The sequence below is a fragment of the Halichoeres trimaculatus genome, unplaced genomic scaffold (genome assembly GCF_033239565.1).
Source record: "Halichoeres trimaculatus isolate MK-OKI-2021-1 unplaced genomic scaffold, fHalTri1.1 fHalTri1_scaffold_18, whole genome shotgun sequence".
In the NCBI taxonomy this organism is placed as follows: domain Eukaryota; kingdom Metazoa; phylum Chordata; class Actinopteri; order Labriformes; family Labridae; genus Halichoeres; species Halichoeres trimaculatus.
The window spans coordinates 22,214,999-22,234,114 of NW_027437196.1; the positions used below are offsets into that span (position 1 = coordinate 22,214,999).

A 19,116-nucleotide genomic window follows, 5' to 3' on the forward strand; every position below is an offset into this window, starting at 1 on the left:
AGAGCCTGTCAGTGACACTATGAGGCTGGAGGCAGGTTTCCTCTCGCTGTTCGCTCCACATGTTTCTCTCTCAGCTGTTAGCAGTCACACACTGACTCACTTCACCCTCTAGAGGCTGCACAGATTAGTACCTGGTTGGTAGAGTAGTGAAAGAAGTTCAAGTTCAGTAGCTTGACAAGCATGAACCTTGTCTTTCTTTGCAGATGTTTCCCCACTTTTTGAATATTCTTTTGTCTTTTGTCTTTTTTCTTTTCTGTGCTTTGACCCCAACATCCTGTGAAGACTATTCAGGCTCCACGTGTGTTGTAGGAGGTTTTCTCTGAGAAGCCTTCGAACAATTAGAGTTTAAATTGTGCATAAAGAAGTCTCCCTGGAGCTCAATATTTGGACGGTGGTCCCAATTTTACTGGAAATGGGAAGGACGTAGTTGGTTGACTGAAGGAGCGAGACACTTTGAGGCCTCACCCGTTGGCATCATCTGTATCCCTCGCTACCTGTCACTTTGTTCTTAACACCCCGTCCTGCTCAGACCACATAAACGCCTCACCATTACCTCCTCTGTTTTTCTTCTTCGACCAGAGAGAGGCCGAGACGCTAGCGAATAAAGGCCCATATTGTTGGCGGAGGAAGTGCCGCTGCCGATAATTAATCATGTCGAGTGTTTGTCTTTCCTGACACTGCATCCTCTCCAAGAGCTGCCGTAAGAGAGAAAACAAAAATACATGAGGCGATGAAGGAGGGAAATAAAGAGGCTCATTAGATTCATTTCCCTCTGCGCTAGTTTCCACTGATGGAGGAGAGGTTCGGTGTGTGGCTGTCTGAGGATGTTTGTTTATGTGTGCGCAGGCGATGACAAAATACTCAACGTTATTACCGGCAGTTATGAGTTTACGAAGCTGTCTGTCACAAGTCGTCACGCATTACGGCTTTTATTTTTCACCCGTATAGCCTGAACAAACCTGCTATAGCTGCACAGGAAATAAATGATTAAACCCAGTTAATCCTGACAAAATGTATGGATGGGTGCATTAGCTGTGCGTGCTGCAGAGTGGATTTAAGAGGAGCGAGGGACTCCCAGAGTCACGAAATCGGTCGTCGATCGCCTGCGATGTCGAGTCGAACAAAGAAAGGGTGGAGGAGGAAGAGGAGGAAGAGGGAGGAGGAAGAAGGCATGATGGGGGAGGGACGGACCTGATCCAAGGTTAAAGGGGAGGCATTAATGGGGTTGGTCTGCGGGGGTGAAGCAAGAATCAGGAGATACATACATTCATACTTAGATAGTTTTTCATAATGAGGGTATAGTGTGTGTGTGTGTGTGTGTGTGTGTGTGTGTGTGTGTGTGTGTGTGTGTGTGTGTGTGTTGCGTGACTAATCTGTGCCTGCTACAATGAGTGACGGAGCGTAGGGCTGATCTCTTGGAGTGAGCCACATGCCCCCTGACAGCACACCCATAAGAGAAACACGCAAACATGCTTCCAACACGCAATGGACACGTCACCAATGCACATGTGACAGTTCTGCACGCCACACTCCTATAGGCTAATTGCATGTATACATACACACACACACACACACACACACACTCCTCTGTAGAGTAGTAGGAGAGCCCAGGATGTCATGGAGGTGTAGTAAGTAATGCAGTGTGACATGCGTGCATTATTTTTACAACTTTTCTTCTTTGTTGGTGAAACGCTGCGCTGCAGAGTGTGCAGAGATCGCAGGTTCAAAACCTTCGTCTTCACCCTGTCTCAGTGGGATTATCTCTGCTGGGCTGAAATGAAGGAACATTAAGTATTTCTAAGTCACTCTGAGGCCCTTAAGGACCCTTCAGAGGCCCCTCCTTACGCTCCATATGTGTGGTTTCGTCATGTGTTGGCTCCCTCCTCAGAGAGGTCAGAGGTCATCGCTGCCGGTGTAGAGCTTCTCCTGCAGTTATTTGCTGCCTATTTTTCTTCTTTCTGTCCTTCTTCATCTTATCCTTGTTTCCATGTCACCTGCCGCTCAGAAACTTCACTGACGAAGAGTTGTTGGATTAATCAATCATTTGATGTCAGGGCTGTGTCCTGACTGGTTCAACATTTCCCAAACATTTTTGTTTCTCAACAAACAAGTTCACCTTATTTCAAATCTCTTTAGTCTTTTGTATCTCTTGAAACTCCTGCAGTTAAAAGTCTAACTCCAGTATATTTTGCTCTAGTAGAGTATCTCTCACTGTGAGTACAACTTATTGAGCATGTTGATGAAACAAATTGTGATGAAAAGTGAGTGTTTAATCATTATTAGATCTTTGGCTGCAGTTTCTTGTTGTCGAAACTTTTCTCACAAGTCTCCCTCCCCACACTCAGAGATAACCTGATGATGACTTTTAGATTATATTTGGTCAAAAAGTCAAACGCCATACACACAGCCAAATAAAAAAAAACATGCTCTTGTAAATTTGAGTTTATCATTGTACAGAATAGTTTCAGATATTTTTGCATAACCCCATCCTGAACATCTCCCCCTGGTTTCTGTATCTTGTTGTGTTCATAGCGTGATGTCCCAGTGCACCACTTCCTCGTCTGAGTGTGCAAATGATCTTCGCGTGTGCATGTGTCCATATCGTGTGAGAAGAATCCTGTAAAGTCATGAAATCCTCCTCTGTTTGTCTTGTTAGCCCAGCCCACCGTGCAGACTAATACCTGGAGTTAGCAGCATGGAGAAGAAAGGGAGTAATTCAGCTAATGTGTCGGCCACATGTGAGCGTGTCGGTCCAATTCTCTGACTGCTGATATCAGACAAACTGTTTCTGTCATCATCCCTGATCTTTGTCTCTGCTCTGATTGGGCAGCAGGTGAAAATATGGAAGATAAAAAGTTAACCTGTTAAAGTTTCTTGAATTTTACGTCCAGTCCTTGTAAAAAAAATAAATAGGCCCATGACACTTACTTTAAAAGGGTATTTCAATCTTCTTTTCTTGATTTTTGATGCTCTTTTCCTCTTCTGCCTGCACGTTACCACAGATTGAAATTGTTTTTTTTTTATTGTTTTTACTGAGCAACAAATTTTCACTTTGAAGTTCAGATGCCATTGATTTCACATGCACACTTAAAGATCTACAGCCAGAAGATGTTATATGCAGTTTTAACTTTTTTTTTTTTCCCTGTGCAAAAAGCTCCCAGAAAACAAAAACACAATTAGGGCATGCAGTATTGAACTACAGGGTACACATCTGATTCAAAGAAGATACAGACTTCAAGAAAATGTGTGTAGTTTGAGTAAAAAAAACCTTGCACGATGTATAGAAAGCAACATTGTCCTGTAACACATGCTGCTGAAAGCTTTGTGCGCTGAAGTGAGTTATCAATCACTCATGGTTTCTTTCTCTTTCTTACAGCGAGCCAAGAGAAGACCTCCAGGAAGCAGATCATCAGCAGCGCATCCTCTAACCCTGAGCCCAGGAAAGAGAGCATTCCACTAGGCCCAGGCATCAATGAGAGCAGCCTCCTGCTGGAGGTGAGAAACCACGCGTCTGTTACTGTGTGTGCTCATAAAACTGCTTCCTGGGCGCAGAAATGACCACAAGCCCCCGAATGAAGGGACTGTTTTTGTCTGGAGGGGAGAATTTGGATGGGAGGTTTTTTTTTCTTTTGTGTGTGTGTGTGTGTGTGTGTGTGTGTGTGTGTGTGTGTGTGTGTGTGTGCCCTTCGCCCCCTGCCCTGACCTCCTTTGCAGAGCGGTGGTGTTGCGTGACATCAGGGTGAGACGGTAGTGTCAGAGCTGATGAAAGAGGTGGGGATTCACACACGCTGGCAGCTTCAGAAGCCAGCCATGTGTGTGTACGTGTGTTTGTGTGTGTGTGTGTGTGTGTGTGTGTGTCTGCATGTATGAGTGCCTCTCTGTCTGAATGCATGTGGCCGTTGTGTGAAAGTGAGCAGAAGAGAGTGAGAAGAGCACACTAAGCCTGTCAACACTAATCAGAGCACTGAGGAGATCTGTGTTTTGTTGGTCGACCTTTGACCTCTCATCAGACTCTAATCACAAATTAATTATTGGTACAATTATCTCATAATATCACGCTAAATTTTGAGTCCCGCAGACATGAAATCAGAACACCCAGTCTGACTTGGCACTCATGTAGACTTTGATTTAAGAGTTGTGAAGAACTTTCTGGAAGTGAAATGTTTCTGTTGGAGACATCAGACGAAACGAGAACTGTGAGAGAATCAGATCACTGCTGCACACTCCACGTCCTGGAAGCTGTCTTTAAAACACGACACTATGCACTGATCAATGCACACACACACATGCACAGTCACACAGGGGCGAGTCGATCCACTGATGCTTCTGTTAACGTGTCAGGTTGTCTCAAAGGGCCTCTGAACAAAAGGAGAGATTGACCGTAGTGTTGAGCCGCCTCCCGTTGCGTGACTCGTCCTCCAGCAGGGCCCCACAACAAACTGTGCATTAGTTGGATCCCAAGAGAGGAAGGAGATGGATATATATGTGTGTATGTAAGTGTGCGTGTCTGGGGTTGTGTGTCTTTGCAGGGTCTGTCTATGTTTGTTTGTTTATCTGTATTTAGTGTTTGTTTGTGCACATGTGAGCTCTTCGGAGTGCATAGAGTTATGATAGTATTCATTGAAAGAGGCTGCCATCACAGTGTTGAAAACGTATACTGTATGATGTATTTGCAATATACAGTCTATAAATTATGCAGCCTCTACATAACAATAGTCTGCAGCCATGCAAGCTGCTCTCGGATGCTGCACGTAAGCAGAACATTGCTGTGAAATGAGTTTGTGCTGCTTTAAAACAATCTAAAGTAAAATAAAAACAAAGGTAGAGATTTTTCAGAAATGTGGGCATTTTTAAGCCCTAAAAATAAGAGATGTTCGGATGAGCCTTGCTCCTTTCTGTTTTCTTAATTATTTCCTCTTTTTTAGGTTTGATTGGTGCTATTTAAACACTTTTTAAATCATTTTTGGGCTTTTACTTTGATAGGTCAGTTTAAGTGAGGGGAAATGTAGAGACAGAGAGTGCACCAAATTCTGGTCCTGTGACAGATACAATGAGGGCTGCTTCTTAACAGCACTTTTTTTCTGTGTCACTGCGTGTTTGTGTCAGTCAGTGAAGTGAATGAAGCTTTATCTTTATCATTTATCTAAATCTGTTTATATTCAGTAAAAAATATTCTGAAGGATAAACTCCCAGTAAAGACCTTTCTGGCAATTTCATCTTCGTGTTTGTCCAATGAGCAAGTGACACCATGCACTCCCTGGCCCTTTGTGGCCACTTAGTACCAAACAGCATCCTCATCTTCAAAAATCAGAGTCTGTTTCCAGCTGCCGACACTACTTTTTGACCACTTGTCTCCCTCTGGCCCCCACACGGGCTGGGGAACTAGATGGGCATCAGGAGCCAGTACGTCAATAGAGTTATCGAGTAAGCAGCTCTCCTCCCTGATTCCAAACATCAGGAGGCTCAACAACCATCCTCATCCTGCCAACCCCCGCAGGACAGGGCTCTACATTCTCTATATGACCCTGTGGGAAGGCTGTTTGAGCTAGAACTCAACCCTCAGGTTAGACTGTCCACCTGCTCCAACCCCACATTGTGTCCTCTAACACGTCTTAACAAGAGGATAAAAGTACATTTAAAAGCAAGCTGACCTCTGTTATGAGAATGATTGAGTGGAGCTCTTAATGACAGTCTCTTAACAACAAGAAAGTTCAGATTTGTTAGGAGAATCAGGTTATTATTCATCTAAAAGAAGCAAAACTTATTCATTAACATAAAAGAATCATAAGTGACCAAAGATTCTCTCCTTCGTTGAGATCAAACATTTTATAGTCAGTAAACCAGACTGCGTATTGCTCCCACATCAGCGTGAGTGTGCAGGACGTGGGTGTGTGAAGGTTACATGTTTGTCATGACCTCATCACTGCAGCTTTTGTCTCAGACTAAAAACCAAAGAATTGGTGTAGAAACAATGAGACAGCTTCTCCTCCCCCTCCGCTGCTTCCAGATTCACTGAACCAATATTTTATTTTCGGCTCTGCGTGCAAAGCGCCTCTTAAGTTTTGTAAGTCAAAGCTTTCAGTCTCCCAGGGGCGGTTATGGGAGCCGGGGGCGTCGTAGCAGCAGATATGTGGCGGAGCAGTCCAGCAGCAGGTGCCTGTTTCCATTACGTAAAGACTTTAGTATGTGAGGAGCAGACAGAGAGACGGACTGAATCACGGCTCATAAAGATTATCATACAGTTTAGCAAACAGGTTAAAATACAGTTAACCAGACAGTGTTTGAGGAACAGACAGAAAGATGGACTGAAACACGGCTCATATAGATAAAGTATGTCTAGAATAGAGGAAGAATAAACTGCTTTCGAAATCAAACATTTCATCTCTTTCTTTAAGACTTCTTTTATCCTCATTTTTATTTCAGTTCTAACTTTCAATTTTTCAAGTTTTCTTTTTTTTTTTTAACATTCATTACCCTTTCATTTTCTTTATATCTTTGTTTTCCATTTTATTTCTTATTTCCTCATTTTGTCTGTCTTCTTTTTTCTTTCTCTTTCTTTCTCTGTCTTTTGTTTTAACCTTATTTTTTTTTCAGTTTTCCTTCTTTTTTTCCTTTTTTTTTCCTTTTTCTCTTTAATTTTTTGCCTTTCCTTCTTGAATCATCTTGTTTCTCCCAGTTTCCCTTTTTCCTTTTTAACTTTTGTTTCTTTTTATTTGTTCTTATCCTTTTTTTCTTTGCCTTCTCATCCATTTTTCCTCTTTATGTTTCATCCTTTTCTGAATTATCTTGCTTTCATTTTTACTTTTTCTTGTCTTATTTTTCTTGGGGTTTTCATTCCTTTTTTAAATTTTATTTTGTCTATTTCTTCTTTCCTTTCTACCATTTTTTCTGTCTTTATTGCATTATGTTCACTTTTTGCTTTTCCTTTAAAAAAAAATATATATATATTTTCTCCTTCTTTGTTTCTTCTTTTTGTCTGTGTTATCTTCCTTTTATTATATATTTTTTTCCATTTTATTCCTCTGTTATGTTTCATCTTTTCTTTATTCCCCTTTAGGTTTTAATGCTTATTTTCTCTTTCTTTCTGTTTTCCTGTTTTTCTTTCTCTGTCTTTCTTATTCAATAAATCATAGGCTGCAGTGTCTGTGAAATAAATATAAATTAGATTTTTTTTTTTTACCTAATCTGACCTCTTTGTAATGTTTCCGTACTCAAGAAGTATATAACTACTTTATCCAGACGTCATTCTTTCTTTGCCAAGTTTTCTATTTTGAAAGTCAATTACAACAATCAGCTCAGAAAATATACAGTCCTGACCTCTTCCAGATATTTGTTCCAAGGTCTTTTTATTCCAGGAGAATAAAAACGTCTGTCATTAAACAGAATTTTCTGCAGTAACTCAATAACCTTGGAGACAAGGGGAGAGAGGAGCTGTGGCTGAACAAGCCATCATGAACTCAAGATGTAAATGTGGCCTTTTTACAGCGGTGTGTGACCTGCTGAAGGGGACGCGACAGTCGAGTGTATTCATGCTGTTTCTGTGAGCTCTGTTTAGACAGATTCCAGGTCACTGAGTCAGAGCTGTGCATGCAGACTGCTTTTTCTGTTAAAGTAAACGGTGCAGGTCACTTAGGTCGATGTGAATGACTTTATATTAAAAAGAGAATGATTAATAAAACCATGAAAACCCTGTAAAAAATGCACCGCTATGATTCCTGATATCTCCCTACACAGGTGGTTTTGATAATATTGTCCAAACATCAGTTTCTTCATATTTTCCATCTTGACGTGTTGAATAAAATGCACTGTTTGCTTAAATATTTTACATTTTGACCCAACATGCTGTTTCCAGATGTTTGTGCATCCTCAAGTGACCAAGGCGTTGTTCAGGCTGCACGCAAACCTGATTTGTTTTTCAAATCAGGTCTCGGAGACAGACTTTCCACACATTCATTTACAGGTGGCCAGATCAGGGTTTGTGCCCAGACATCTCTTAACTACCTGCATAGGTCTCTTTTCTTAAAGAGATATGCAGAGCTCCTCTGTTCTTTATCCTCCAAAAGTTCGACCAAACTGCACTCATCAAAAATACCTGCAGCCTGATCACTACCAATCAGAGTTTTAACCAATCATTGACATCTTGAACTCGCTGCTTCAGGCACAATATTACTGTTAGCATGCTAACACAGCAATATTATCAACATCCAGAGTAACTTTAGATTTATCCTGAACAGATGTCTGTTAATGATGGTTATTTACCTGTTTGAGATGTTCCTCCGCTCTTGCTGCATTGGTTGTCAAATCTCAGACCTCTTAGACCTCACTCAAGACTGTGAATGGTATTAGAGTTTTTTTTTCTTTTTTCTTTTTTTTTTTGTTAAAATTATCAAAGGGGCTGTGAGGAGTTTGAAAGTGACCTTGAAAAAGTCTCCCCCTCATTCCACCCTTTAAAATGATATTTTCAGCCCCAATAAAGGTTATTTTGAAGTGCTACTTCGTAGCTTCCTGATCAGGTATTGGCTATTTCTTGGATTCATTTGTAGTGATGGTGGACAATGGGGCCTACCTGTCAGGTAGAAAAAGGACGAAAGAGCAGAAGAAAGCTAAACATGAGAGTGATAGAGCACAAGCTAAAGGCTAAAAGGACTAAACTGTTTGTAATAATTTTAATTCCATCCCACAATCAGAAGTTATTCTGCAGTTGTCTGTTCAAACTTGGGAGTCTATCAATAAAATGAAGAGTGAGGTTACGTTAGCTCTGCTTGGTAGATGACTGGCAGGACATAACCAGGATTTACTGACGTTACATGTTACAGACACGTCTCACAGCATCCGGCTGTCAGTAGCACTACATTTGGACGGCTATTAAACTACTGTAAGAACTGTCAGTTTGATTGTTGTCACTTTAGCCTACAGATAGTAGCATATGGTGCTAGTCGGCAGCTAGCTACATTTAGATGGCTACTGACGTATGGTACAAACTTGCAACATTTGCTTGTTGACGAGTTTCAAACGACAGCACTACGTAACCCACGTCTGGTAAAAAGTTGTCTTGAATAAAGGAAATTAATTCCAAATCAAATACACGCCTGGTTAAAAGTCACATCTTTACGACAGTGCATGAGACTCCAGGCCAGAAGGTGGCAAGGCAGTCACTTTAAAATGGATCCTCCTCATAAGAAGTTTTAAAACACTGTTCATTATTAAGTAACTACAAGTACTGTTCACTGTTTCCCAGTGCCATCAATTCTTTAAGTCCTAAAGATGTCCTGAAAAACAGAGGGTTCAGGTGAAGCGTCAGTATTTGACAGTTTGTTGTTTCATAGCTGGACCTATTTCTCCTCCTCACACTTTGATTTTCATCTCTGTGTCCTTCCACCTGTCTCCTCCTCACAGCAGCTTTGGGTTATGAATCTGTTGTTTTTATTAAGCAAAGGCGCTTTTTGATGCAGTGAGAGTGTAGCTTTGAAGTAGATCATAACAGAAATATCAAAGTATTGAACATTTTGACAGCCTTAGTTCTCACTCAGGTGGTTGCATCATCTGCTTGAGAGAGCGTGCTGTGTGTGTTTGTGTGTCTTTAACTGTGCACACAGGGGTCACCCGCTCTCCTGCATGTCATGAGTATGTGCAGGTTGTCCTTGTCAAACAACATCTTCATCCTCAAAATAAAAACCCTGAGTCATCCTCCCTCCCTCTGCTCCCAGCTCATCATATATGTTTCTCTCATGCTGTCATGTCAGGGTGAAGATATGTTCCTGTCACTGTGCTGCTGTGTCACAACATGACTCACACACCTCTGGGGCTCAGGACAAGCACACACACACACACACGCACACGCACACACACGGACACACGCACAGGTATCGGAGGGCTTCATGCTGCGCTGTGCTCACTGAGGCAATCAGATCACTGAGAGGAGGGAGAGAGGGAGGACATAGAGTGTATGAGTGTGAACTTGGAGGCCACAGGGATAACTAAAAAACACACACACACACACACACACACACACACACACACACGGGGGAAGACCTGCAAAGTCTCGCAGTAAAACAGAGGTGACAGACTCTGGCAGCAGCAGTCACGCAAGTCAAGTAGCCTTGGAGTTGTCACGCTATCCCAGCTGTATACACACACGCGCACACGCAAACTAATGCACACACTCTTTCTCGTCCCCTTCCTGTGTTTTCTTTCTTCTCCCACACTCTGTCCATTCCTCCTGCTCTCTCTGGAGCCGGTTATGTATTTATTTATATTTTCTTTTCACCAACACTTTTCTCTGAAAGCTACAGTGTGTGTGTGTGTGTGTGTGTGTGTGTGTGTGTGTGTGTGTGTGTGTGTGTGTGTGTGTGTGTGTGTGTGTGTGTGTGTATGTGTGTGTGTGTGTGTGGGAGGCAGTCTGTGTTTGTGTCTGGAGCTTCTCTGCTTTTAATCAGAGTGTTTGGTATCTGAATCAAAGCGTGTTTCCACTCAAACAGACTGAATTATCAAAGTTCAAACTTATGAAATCGGCACATTTAAAGAGAGAAAATCGTCACTCTCATCTCTGCTGCTTTAAAAAAAAAACCCTCATAAATCAAAATTTCAACAGAAAATATTCTAAAGAGACGTTCAAAAACAATATTTAGTTAGTTTTATTTGGCCCTTTGACTTCCTTTCCCATCTGTGTTTCATTCCTCCTCTGTGTTGTGTTATTCTATCTTTTGTTCTGTTTTTACTTTTATTTTCTCAGAACCATGGAAAGAATGATTTAAATTAAATATTTTGCTAAAATAGTTTGGCTGGGGTCAGCCCTGGCTTCGTTTTGTCTCCAGCTTGAAGGAAATAATTGCTCATTAAAGGATGTGTGTGTGCGTGCGTGTATGTGTGTGTCTGTGTGTATGTTGGATGTTATCATGTCGGCTGAACTAAGCTCTGCAAAGATAAAACACAATAAATGCAGTTGTTTGTGTTTGTCAATTATGCATCTGCTGCACTTGAGTTTATTTGCTGCATGAGCTGCTCTGAGTCACAACTTATTTCTGTCTTTCTCTCTCTCTCTGTGTTTGTGTGTGTAGTCTCTGACAGGCTTTGCGTTGGTGGTGAGCAGCGATGGCATGGTGTTTTATGCCTCCTCGACCATTGTGGACTACCTGGGGTTCCATCAGGTGAGTGTATAATGCTAAAGGTATCCTGCTGTATGGTGACTGTGTGACTCCACACTCTGATCAGCTTTCAGCGTTGTGATTTGTGCCAAATGTGCACAGCTTCTCTTTAAAGGATGTGTACTGTTACTCTTCACCTTGAAACAAACTGTCAGCCATCTAAGAACTTCCTGTCTGGGTCTGAGGCAAGGGACAACATCCGGTTAGTAAAAATGAAGCTTATGCGGAAGTGCTAAAAGTTGTTGTTTATTGAGAATCCGCTTGAGGCTGGCTGCAGAAAGACCGGAAGTCCCGTACACATCTAGCCATAAAAACTGACTTTTACAGCATTAAAAATCACATTTACAGCCTGGTTCGAAAAACAGATAGGGACGCTGATTTCACGATCCGCACACACTGTAAAGTGAGTGAATTTTTTTCTAACCCTGCGGTTTAGAAGATTTTAGGATTGTTTGATTGTCCAATCAGAGGCACAGCTCAGGTCAAGTGACTGATAGGCGCCCTGTAGCTGTTTGAAAGGACACTCAGAGCTGGCATCATATCAAATGTGGCTACATCCATGTTTTATACAGTCTTTGGTCTGAGGTCACCTGAAACCACACAACTGAGCACCCACAGGAAACAAGATGTATGAAAAATATAAAACTAATAATTTTCTTTGTCACATTCTTAGTGGAGGATGAAAAACAGATTATTCCCTAACCTAAACATATGTTTTACACCATCAACCCTGAGAATGTGGATGTCCTGCTTTGTACCCTTAGCCCACCTCTGAAAAAGAGCCACAGGTTGGACTCAAACCCGTGATCTGATGCACAGGGTTTTTCCTTTCACGTAGGGCACCTGCTCCACTGACCGAGCTCACCAGCCCCCCCTGATGTCAGCATTTCTTTCCATATTTGATGTGTGCAGCTTCTTTACATTCCCCATTCCTCAGTGGAGCTGATAAATCCTCCCTGCAGCCTCTCTCTCAGCCCTCCTGTCAGTTTGAACTCAACAAGTTGTTCAGATCTGACATTATTCAGTGAGTTCACCCTCAGCTGATCCTCTCTGTTCTCCTCCATCCCTCTTTTTCTGCTCTCTTTCATCTTACGTCTAATGAGCCGCTGTAGCCGTCTGTCTGATAACTGCATCTCGACGGCGGGTTGAACCCACTGTCACAGCTGAGAGGCCACAGGAAGGTGAAGACCTCTGTTTCACCCTGAGACACACTCTGTGGGTGTCTGTGTGAATGAATGTGTGTGTGTGGGCGCTGATAAGTCACCAACAGTTGAGCTTCCTTCCTCTCGGGCGGCTGAACCAGCCAGTCTTTAATTATGGATGATATCAACACGGGCTCGCCTGTCCTGCCGTGCTGAAATCATCCCATTCCTTCAAAACCATGAATAAAGTGCTTTTTACTGTTTAAATCCCTCCTTTAACCTCGAGTCTGCACAAACACACACTAACACACACAAAAAAACACTCACACACACACACTGACACTTTGGGGTAAAAATTCTTCCGCTTCAGCTCTCCCACTTGGCTTACAAGCAGACGGGGGCAGTAACCCAGCGCCATGAAATCGACATGAAAACCAAAGCGGTCTGAGAGATCCTGCCACAGTGTGTGTCAGTGTGTGTGTGTCTATGTGAGTGTCTATGGTATGAACTGGGTGGCACAGGAGGCAGACTGGACAAAGAAAGATCAATACATACTGTGCAAAAAATGTCAGGGAGCAAAATCAATTTGTCTGAACAGAAAGGAAAACCTGGGAGAAACTTCGACACAGCGTCACTTTGGGCTACATGCTAATGCCAGAAGGCTAGCATGCTCACAGACAGCCCTGGTGCAGTGAGCTGTCACAGCGTTAGGTTTTAACCTCATGACCACCTTGGTAAAAAAAAAAAAAAAAATCTCAAGACAACAATATTATTGCAATAATTATATATATGTATAAAAAACTTTTAAAATAGACAATACAAATCAGACTAAGGGAAGCTTAGGTAAAAGTTAAACAACATGTCAACTCATAAACTTTATTAGCTAACATGGTTGACTGTCTTGCATGTCATTTTATGTTTGTAATGATTTTCTGTTACTGTTATCAGCCACGTGACAGAAATTTCTTTTCCAACATAAACTGAGTTAGCTTCTGCGGGCTTTAAGCCTCCTCCCAGAGCCTCCTCCAGAGCTGGGCAATTCCTGTTTATGAGGGGTCACATGTGAAACATGAGTTGTGTCAGGGGGCCATACCAATACTAACATGGGCTAAATTCTGCTTAGTAATAACTTTTTCTTACCCATTTATTTTGATTACCTGCTACTGGTAACCAGAAGAATAAGGATATTATGTAAATATGTAGAATTGTGGCCCATGTCAAGTAGGAAAATACTCCTTCAGTAAGTGGGTAAGTGTTTAATTTTATTCCATTTTATTTTTAGCTTGTCTCCAAAAATACTAAAAAACTTCATTCAAAACAAACAAAAAAAACAACTAAACTAAACTAAACTAAACTAAACTAAACTAAACTAAACTAAACTAAACTAAACTAAACTAAAATAGCTTCATTTTACATCTTCAATCAGAAAAATCTAGTCTGAACAAGTGCAATGACGTCCAGCTGAATTTCTGAGGTGGCTGTGGACATCACTTGTCACTGTTCACAAGCGCAAGTACGTCCAAACAGATATAATGCAAATGTCACACTTTTCAAAATAAAAGCAACACGATTGTATTATCTGTGCAGCATTTTTTCTTTTTCCTTTTTCATTTATGTCCTAATTTATGATCAACTCTGCAAGAGTAAGACAGGGGCGCCCATGGGCTGTAATTTGCCTCGATCTGAGCTACAGGGTGCCAGACTTGTCAGCCATGTGAACTGTACCTCTAAATGGACAAACTCGTGATCTTAATATCTTCTAAACTACTGAGTTAGACCCCACCCCCCACCCCCAATATTCCTATACAGAGTTTGCCGTGACAGAAATTAATTATTCAGACCCAAGCCATTTTTTGAACCAGGCTTTAAGTAAAAATCTGTTGTGTCTTTTCGGCCTGGTGTGTATGTGTGTGTGTGGTTTCTGGTCTTTCTGCAGCCAGCCTCAAGTGGACCGTCAACGAACTGCAACTTATAGCACTTTCTCACAGACTTCTTTTAAAACCTGATGTTTCCCCTTGGTCATAACAGTCCCACAGTATTACAAAATGTTTATTTTCAGTAAAATGCCAAAACTTCGCTTTTTAACCAACTATCATCCATACTCTTGTACTGCAGTAGCCTTAGTTTAAAGTGCTTTGAAGTGAGTCTTCTTCCGCAGCTGCTTCTTGATTTTCCCGCCATTTGATTAACAAACTAGACAACAGCATTCAGAGCCACAGCCACTGTTGCTCTCTGCTATGACCAGTTAGATAAAGGCTTGTTTTGTTTTCAGCACAACACATACTGTATTTCTATTTTTTTGTTTTTAAGACGGTGGTTTTTAATTTATTTTAATTAGTAACAGCCCCCCAAAAAACAAGTTTGAGAACCTCCTCACTTTAGCTCGGGATGCTAACTTTGCTAACCAAAAACACTGCAGAAGGTGATGGGGAAGTTGCTGTAGGGAGTGACAAGTTAATGTAAGTGCCTTGGCTCCTCCAAATAGCTTGTGAACTTCCTTCATAAAGCCCAAGTTTGCTTCACTGACTTTGTATAAAGAAGGATGATATGCCTCCCTCTTCTGTTTTGTAAGAGTGAATCCAAAACACACTCTGAGACAGGACGTTTCACATGGACTGCACAGTAATCAGCCTTCAGCATCACACTGACATCCTGCCTGCGCTGATAAACACAACATTCCTTCCCACGTGTTTCTTGATTTCTCTTGTTATAGCATCACAAAAACACATGAAAATAATTCAACTGCTCCAACTGCTCCAACATTAAATGAACACATCAACAGATACCCACACACAACTTGCACATGTGTAAGAGTGGAATCAAAGCTATACCCTCCTTAATTTTTTCCTTTTATTTTGGCAAAAACCCAAACTCCTTGCTTTGTTGATGTCAGTATATCACTCCCAGAGCTGAACATAGTCTATGTGCCTGCCATCAGCAATGTAGGCTAGTTATGAAATGATACTGTCCAGAAATTCCTTCATCCCCAGTTCAGATCATACCATACCAACTTCATTTATAAAGCACTTTTAAAAACAACCACAGCTGTAAACAGAGCGCTGTAGAGGTAGATAAAATAAAAAGATAAAAACATGCAGCATTCACTCTCTGCCAACTCAAAGTGGGAGCTCTCCTGATTTAAAAAGTGAAAGTTCAGAAACCTTGCATGAAGCAGGAACCCACTGATTGTCCATGCACAACATCAATGTCAAATCCCTTCTTCATGTGAGTTGAAGATGTCACTTCTGAGAACTAGGAGCAAAAATAGAGGAGGCTGCTGAGCCTAAAATGAACCTGTTGTTGACAGTAAACAGTCGGATCTTACATAAAAAAATGATAGAATGTGAAGCTAAATTTAACAAACTGTGATAAAAAACATCCTCTTAGTTGTTCCCACATGTCCAGTTACTGCAAAGCATTTCAAATATTGGTTCCTTTTAAGTCACATTGTTTGCCTGTGAGACCTCGACAACATGTCACGTAACTCTGAGCCCACAATTGTAGTCAGAAGGACACTTATCCTGAATGTAGCACAAAGGGAAAAAGAAAGCTCTTCACTCTGCAGTACCACAAGAAAGCTCTGCAGAGGAGCAGAAAACCTCCACTGGCCTTTGATCCCGTTTGTTAGCGGGGCTGCTAGCCTTTGAAGGTCAGCAAAAATATCACTTATTCTCCATTTTCCCCCTCTCTTTTCCTCTCTGCCGTCTTTACGAGAAACATAAACAATAGTCACTCGATCCGTCTGCCTGACTGCCGGTAGGGAACCAAACCACAGGCCGAAGACGGTGGGAACAGATTGTGTTTTCAGAGGCAGGCGATCAAAAACCCTCGCGTGCCACCAGTGTGGAAATTATGGAGAGAGCGCGAGGGAGGAGGGAGGGAGGGAAGAGGAGAAGGTTGAACGTTTTAGAGAGGAATCTGTCATGGAATGACAGAAAGCAAAGCTATTGCTGGAAAAGAGAGAGATGCATGACGAGAGTGGGCTGGAACCCGACTCTTTATATGTGAGTGTGTGAGTGTGTGTGCTGGGCTGGACCGCTGTTCAGGAGCTGGTGTCACGCGATGTTTGACAAACACAGCTGCCCTCACTGGCCCTACAGCTGCCCCGAGACTCTCACTGTGCCGGCTGAGCGCTCCTGTGTGAGTGCATGTGCACATACAGCAGCTTTACATGTGTACACGCGTGTTCCTGTGACTTTATGAGTACAGTAGGGTCCTTGTGTGTGCCTGATGAAGGAAATTAGCACGCTCCATGTGAATCCTGAGGCAGGCTCAGTGTGTGTGAGCAGCTCCGACAGGACTCTCCTCTGAACTGTAGCCACCAGCTGCAAAAAGTCACAGAGTCAGAGAGAAAGATGATGCTGTTAACACGCAAGGTCCACTTCCTTCTAGGAAACCACACTCTGATAAAGAAAACTTAGAGCATGGAGTGTGCAGAAAAATTAACTTAGTGGGATTCTCAAAGTGATGTGAGAAGGCCCAAATCTGCCTTTTTGGATGATTAGCTACACTGGTTTCAAACCTAGGCTGTAAGAAAGAAACAGAGTTATTAAATAAGTCATCATACGATCAGAGAAGTTAGCCAAATTCTGATCTTAAACTTTAAGGCAGAGCCAGGTGGCCTCTTAGACAATATAGGCAAATGCTAAGGGTGCATACTGCAAAAAAACTGAAATGTTATCATATAAAGTGTTTTTGTCTTATTTTCAGCAGAGAATGACTTTTTAGTCTTCATATGAGCCACATTCATCTGCCCAGTCAAGAAAAGACGTCTTATTTCAATTTATTCAAAGATTAAAATTACGTCCGATTCAGTTGTAACAATTTAAAAAAAAATCAGCCAATGGAATGAGAGAAAAGTTACATGTATCAAGACATCAATCTAGTTTCAAGCAATTTTTGAGCAAATTTTTCTTGTTCCATTGTCGTTTTTTTCTAACTTGTTTCAAGCAATTCAGACCTCATTTTTTATTTTAACAACTTTAAACAAGAAGTTTCACTGGAACAGCTGAATGTGGCTCATATCAAGTATTAATAGACAATTTTTACTTCAAATAAGACACTTGATAAGGTTTTAGTTTTTTTGCAGTGGGGGGGGGCAAACTTGAGAAAAATAATTCACCTTAAATTTAATATTGATAAAACTAGTTATTACTGTTAACTCTTAAAAGAGAAAATCTCAAACTGATTACAATTTAAGTCTCATGTAAGTTGGGTGACGTGCTGTCTTATAAATTAAAGACAAAGGTAAAATCTCAGTCATGCTATTCAATTTCTTGTGTAAGTGTATGTAAATCGCCAATGGCGGCGAGTGCCAAAATCTCACCTTGAGCTCCACATTGGGTAGATCTGGCTCTGCTTTAAGGTCAGCGTTTTCCATCTATGTTGGCTTTCTTGTGCAAAATGTTGGCAGTGTTTCTTACATTGATGTCACTGTCACAAAAAGAAGTTAAGTTTTAAAGGAATCAACAGAAAACAAACTTTCTCAGCTGATTCACCCCCCTCATTAAACATATTCACAAGAAGTTTATGGCAGGGGCGGCATTGTGGGTGGGCCCAGAGGTCCCAGGCTCGCCCACTTTTTAGCAACCCAAACCCAAAACTTTTCTTTTAATTATTTTGTTTATTAATTCATTCATTTTTATGGATTTAAAAGGAGCGTTACGGGATATTTTTTCATTTCTTGCTCGTTTTGTTAGTGTTAGGGGGCCTGTCTTTGTAAAATGAGCAAGATTGGCAATTATTTTAAGCCTGCTGGAAAAAATGAATAAACAAACAGAGTATTGATGCATTAGGCCTCATGTTGTATAGACAAGACTAGAGAATGGTTTTGGGAACAGCTGTAGAGTTTCTTATTTCATTTTTTTATTTAACGGAGTTTGAAGTTGAAATTCAGCCTATAATTAACACAAAAAGCAACTATCAAATATAAAAGGTGCAAAAAGCAACCAAACTGCTTTGAAACCACAAAGCAGTGGTATATCAGTCAATCGTTTTAATTAATTTAATTAGAAATCCACCAACTTTTGTAATTTAAGGCCCAGCCAAAATAAGTTTAGCCCACCCAAACCTTAAATCCTGGCTCCATCCCTGGTCGTAAGTCGTCTTCATGTTCATTTAGTAAATTATGGTTCTGACTCATAAAGATCAAACAGAGAAAAAAACTTCTTGACCAGGATTCAGTTGTAACCCTGTCATCCAGATATGGTCACTCATGGCTGAAAAAAACATTATAAGGATGAAAATGACAAACTTTGGTCTTCAAACAGCAGACCACAAACCAGAGGGTGGTGTCATCGGGGTTGAATCCACTTTTTTACAGTCTGGGATAAATTTAACAGCTTTTGAAAATTGTCAGTCACTCCTGCCCAGGTCTAAAGTTACCTGGTTCAATGAGACATTTTGCAGAACTAAAGAACAGTCAGTATAAGACAAATGAGACACAGTCTGTATACATCCTTTCTTTTTGAAATTCTGTTTGTAGATCTGTTGTCTTCTTTCCCCAGGGGGTTTCCCTCCTTACAAGTGTCTCTGTACCTGATCTGTTTAGAAAATGAATGAGTGACATTGCTATGGCTACGATCACTCCTCATGCACTGCTCTCTGTGGTCTGTACGTGAAATGTGTTAGACTCGTTTATAACTCTTCCAACTGTCCCTCCACAGACTGACGTGATGCACCAGAACGTGTTTGACTACATCCACATAGACGACCGTCAGGAGTTCAGACGTCAGCTGCACTGGTCCATGTGCCCTCCACAGCACCAGGGGGCGACACACCAGGACAACCCAATACCCGCAGGGACAGGTGAGACAAGCTGCGCAGGGGTG

At 41.5% G+C, this 19,116-nt stretch overlaps 1 protein-coding gene across 1 annotated transcript in view; it reads left to right on the forward strand.

Moving 5' to 3' along the window:
• ahrra (aryl-hydrocarbon receptor repressor a) overlaps nt 1-19,116 on the forward strand; it is a 91,993-nt gene that overhangs the window by 65,950 nt on the left and 6,927 nt on the right. Inside the window, exons 4-6 of the mRNA XM_074693692.1 lie at nt 3,377-3,495; nt 11,058-11,147; nt 18,952-19,093. Coding sequence (XP_074549793.1) covers nt 3,377-3,495; nt 11,058-11,147; nt 18,952-19,093 — 351 coding nt within the window. The remainder of the gene's footprint in view (nt 1-3,376; nt 3,496-11,057; nt 11,148-18,951; nt 19,094-19,116) is intronic.